The 3,528-nt window shown below is 41.6% G+C and overlaps 1 protein-coding gene across 1 annotated transcript; it reads left to right on the top strand.

The window, feature by feature from the left end:
- The first annotated feature begins 419 nt into the window (after window positions 1–419).
- Window positions 420–3,183, top strand: LOC102203065 (fibroblast growth factor receptor 1-A-like). The gene is made up of 4 exons (XM_005755733.1): window positions 420–584; window positions 679–802; window positions 1,215–1,402; window positions 3,031–3,183. The coding sequence occupies exons 1-4, from the start codon at window positions 420–422 to the stop codon at window positions 3,181–3,183; spliced, it is 630 nt and encodes a 209-aa protein (XP_005755790.1).
- The last annotated feature ends 345 nt before the right edge of the window (window positions 3,184–3,528 follow it).

The following is a 3,528-nucleotide window of genomic DNA, read 5'->3' as shown; positions in this document are numbered from 1 at the left end:
TTATTTGTTTATTGCTTGACTTGAGGCAGTGCTTGGGGATCAGGAAAGGGCTCCGAAGCTTGACTGAATGTCAAAAATGGGAAAGCCTCCAAAGATAAATGTTCAGATACAGCTCTTGTTGATTCTTTGACTGTCCTGTCTCCTGTCCCAGAACTAGGACCTGGGATGGCACACTACTGGAAAGGCCTGATGTTTAATTGGTATTGGCTCGAAAGCTCTGACTTATCCAATAGCAATACATCTTTCAACATTTTTCAGTGTCAGTAAATTTATTTATCTTCAAACACTTCAAACATTTATCACCATAAAATGTTTGAATTGAACAAGGTGGACACTGGTAATAATGGAAGGTGTTTAGTGGCAAAGAGTTCTTCACTGTAAACTGATGAGGTTTACCTCGTGGTGTCTCCTCACCAGGGATGGCTCCACAGTGGGTACAGCCAGAAATGAAGAAGCTCTATGCTGCGTTTGTCTCCAACACGATAAAAATGCAATGCAAAGCAACAGGACACCCGGTTCCCGCAATACAATGGTACAAGAATGGGAAACTGTTCAAGAGGGATCACAGAATCGGAGGCTTTCAGGTGTGTTTCTGGCTGTAAAGTGGAAATTGTAGAGGCACAACCAGATTTTAAACTTTACTTTATTTTCTGTCTTTACCTGTGCTCAATCTTTCAGATCAGAGAACACATGGGGACTCTAATAATGACGTCATTGGTTCCCTCAGATAAAGGGAACTACACCTGTTTGGTGGAGAATAAATATGGGCGCCTCCAACACACCTACCAGCTGAATGTACTTGGTAAGAGAGATTATCTGGCACACAGGGTCGTAATGTTAGTTTAACATAAAATGACAGAAAGGTCTCGGTCCAAACCAGTCTTGTTATTTTTCTTCAGTGTCCTTCCATGAATGGGTAACAGTATTCATGTCACCCATGACATGAATACTGTTACCCATTCACACTGATTGTGAATGGTACTGTGACCGATAGAACCAGAACACTCAAAAGTTCATAATTAACATTTTGCTCACAAACTGTTTCACTGCTAAATGTAAAAAGCCATTCTGGTTCGTGGATGACTACAGTTAGAAAATCAATCCGCAGGTATGTCCTCCAGGTGTTACTGGTGACATGCTGTTCTCCTCTCTGTGGATATCTAACTCATTCGCAAAGATTACCCCTATCTTCATCTCCAACCCACCTGTTTCAGAGCGTCCTAGCAGGCCCATCCTGCAGAAAGGGCTGCCGGCCAACCAGACGGCAGCTGTTGGCAGCGACGTGGAGTTTGTGTGCCGCGTTTTCAGCGACATACAACCTCACATGCAGTGGCTCAAACACATCATCATCAACGGCAGCAGTGTGGGACCGGACGGGCTGCCCTATGTTCGTGTTCTTAAAGTACGTACCAACACCACCAAATTCAGCTTTAGACCAGCTTTATTTTGCTGTGTGACTCTTTACATCTATAATGAAGGAGGATAAATCTGATCTCCGTCAGAGCCCTTAGAATATGTTTCGTGAAATAAGCAGATCTTGGCTTAATTGGCTAAGTGATGAGGGTGAATTTGGTAGTACACACCTCTCCAATTAGAAGGAATACACTTTGTATCCCGGTGGTTTTCCCAGTGCTGGGAATGAGAGGTATATTGCGTGTGCATGTCATAATAAAGCTGCTGTGGCAGAATATACATCAGAAGTCCCCAAAATTTGCAATTTGTCTTGAAATCTTTGTTTTTCCTACATGAATAGATGATCCCAGTAGTCTTGGCTCGAGACAGGTGAAAAACCCCCCACAACACTTCTGTCCTGCAGTAATACCAACTGTCCACTATTAGCTGGCATGATGGAGTAACGAGTCAGTCATGTGACCAAAAACTATCAATCAGATGTGCAAATATCTGTGCAGTTATGAACAAAAAATAAATAAACAAACATAAAACCAAACAAATATGAAAATATATCATTATGAATATGAGCAGCTTAAAAACAGAAGAAAACCCTGAGATACATTTCAAAGAAATACACTTAAATTTGTTAAACATCATGACATAATACAAAGGCGCTTGGCACCCACTGCCTAGTTTTAGTCCACAGCATTCTTAAAACCGCCTGCTCCTGTAAGGAGCTGCATTGGGATCCCTTTCCCAGCACAAGAGTAATCCAGGAGGTTGGTCTAACAGAGGAGGTTGCTAAGATAGTGTGAGATGAAGGCACATAATCTGCTGCTCCCAAAGGAACAGATCAAGAAAAAAGAAGACTTTCACTCAGGTGTGTCAACCTCTCATAATTTCCAGCCTCTGAAAACTGTGTGAACAGAACTGGGTAAAGTTGGGGTTTTTTTTAAAAGACATTTGCAATAACAACATATGGGAACATCACTTTTTGAATCATTGTTCTAACAGCTTACTGCCATTCAGGAAGCAATGTCCTGCTGGGAAAGCTGTTGAATTATGGATGAAAGCTGAGTTAGCTGACTAGACCTCCGATTCATCAGTCCAGTCTCAGCAACAGGAAATCTAACTGAACTGGAAATAAAGCTGAACCAAATCTTTATGCTTTAATTTATGATTTTGTGTTTTTAAATCCTTATATTTTCTCAGATTTGTGACAGGTATAAAGTACCCCCACACACAGCGTGACACATTAACAGGTGTTTTATTTCCAGCTGTTTCTGACACGCTTACATGGCTTTAAAGCTGCCTCCTCCGGCTTTCAAACCACACAGCTCAGACAGGTGATGAAGAGCAGCTGTGTGGGTAAGCCTCCCCTGACACCACACTCTGAACCCACTTCTCCACCCCCCTGAAATCACTCTGATTTTTCAGAGTGATCTTAGTCTCCTGCACTAGACTGTTGAAGTGGTAAAATTAAAGTTTGCATCCATGAACTGAATTCACTGACTTCGTGAGAGATATAAGTTTGACTTTTGAGTTTCAGTTTGCTGATGGTGAGGAATTTAACTCAGCTCTGACCTTTGAGGGACACTGATGAAGGATGACACAGATTTTTGTGTGTTTCTCTCTCAGACTGCTGGTTTGAACACCACAGACAAAGAAATTGAGGTGTTGACTCTGAGGAACATAACCCTGGACGATGCTGGAGAGTACACCTGTCTGGCTGGAAACTCTGTTGGGTTTGCCTACAGATCTGCATGGCTCACTGTCTATGATGGTACATGAAGATCTGTACAGGATAGAATACAGAGATATGATGTCAGATCTCTCCTTCTCTGTTAATATTAATATATTGAATAAATATTTGTTCTATGATTCAATGAAAGTATTGAATGAGGGACACAAAATGTTTAGAAGTTGTCAGATGACAAGCAAAGAATCTAAACTGGTAGTTAACCAGTTAATGTTAGTTAATGTTTGGGTTTGCTCTGGCTTACATGGGTTTTTGGAGACCGGGGGCCTATTTCAGGAAGCCGGTTTAGTGCAAACTCTGAGTAAGTATACCCTGAGTTAACGAAAACTCTGGGTTTTCGGTTTCACAAAGCGAGTTTAGATTAATTCTGAGTGAGT

The sequence above is a fragment of the Pundamilia nyererei genome, unplaced genomic scaffold (genome assembly GCF_000239375.1).
Source record: "Pundamilia nyererei isolate P.nyererei 1_Seehausen unplaced genomic scaffold, PunNye1.0 scaffold02735, whole genome shotgun sequence".
Classification (NCBI taxonomy): domain Eukaryota; kingdom Metazoa; phylum Chordata; class Actinopteri; order Cichliformes; family Cichlidae; genus Pundamilia; species Pundamilia nyererei.
This window is presented reverse-complemented; position numbering and strand designations above follow the sequence as displayed.

Bases quoted from the DNA above. Each gene is read 5' to 3' on its own strand.
- LOC102203065 (XM_005755733.1), top strand. From the start codon at position 420: ATGGCTCCACAGTGGGTACAGCCAGAAATGAAGAAGCTCTATGCTGCG. The intron at 585-678 runs GTGTGTTTCTGG...TCAATCTTTCAG, and splicing joins ACAGAATCGGAGGCTTTCAG to ATCAGAGAACACATGGGGAC. The intron at 1,403-3,030 runs GTACGTACCAAC...TTTCTCTCTCAG, and splicing joins CCTATGTTCGTGTTCTTAAA to ACTGCTGGTTTGAACACCAC.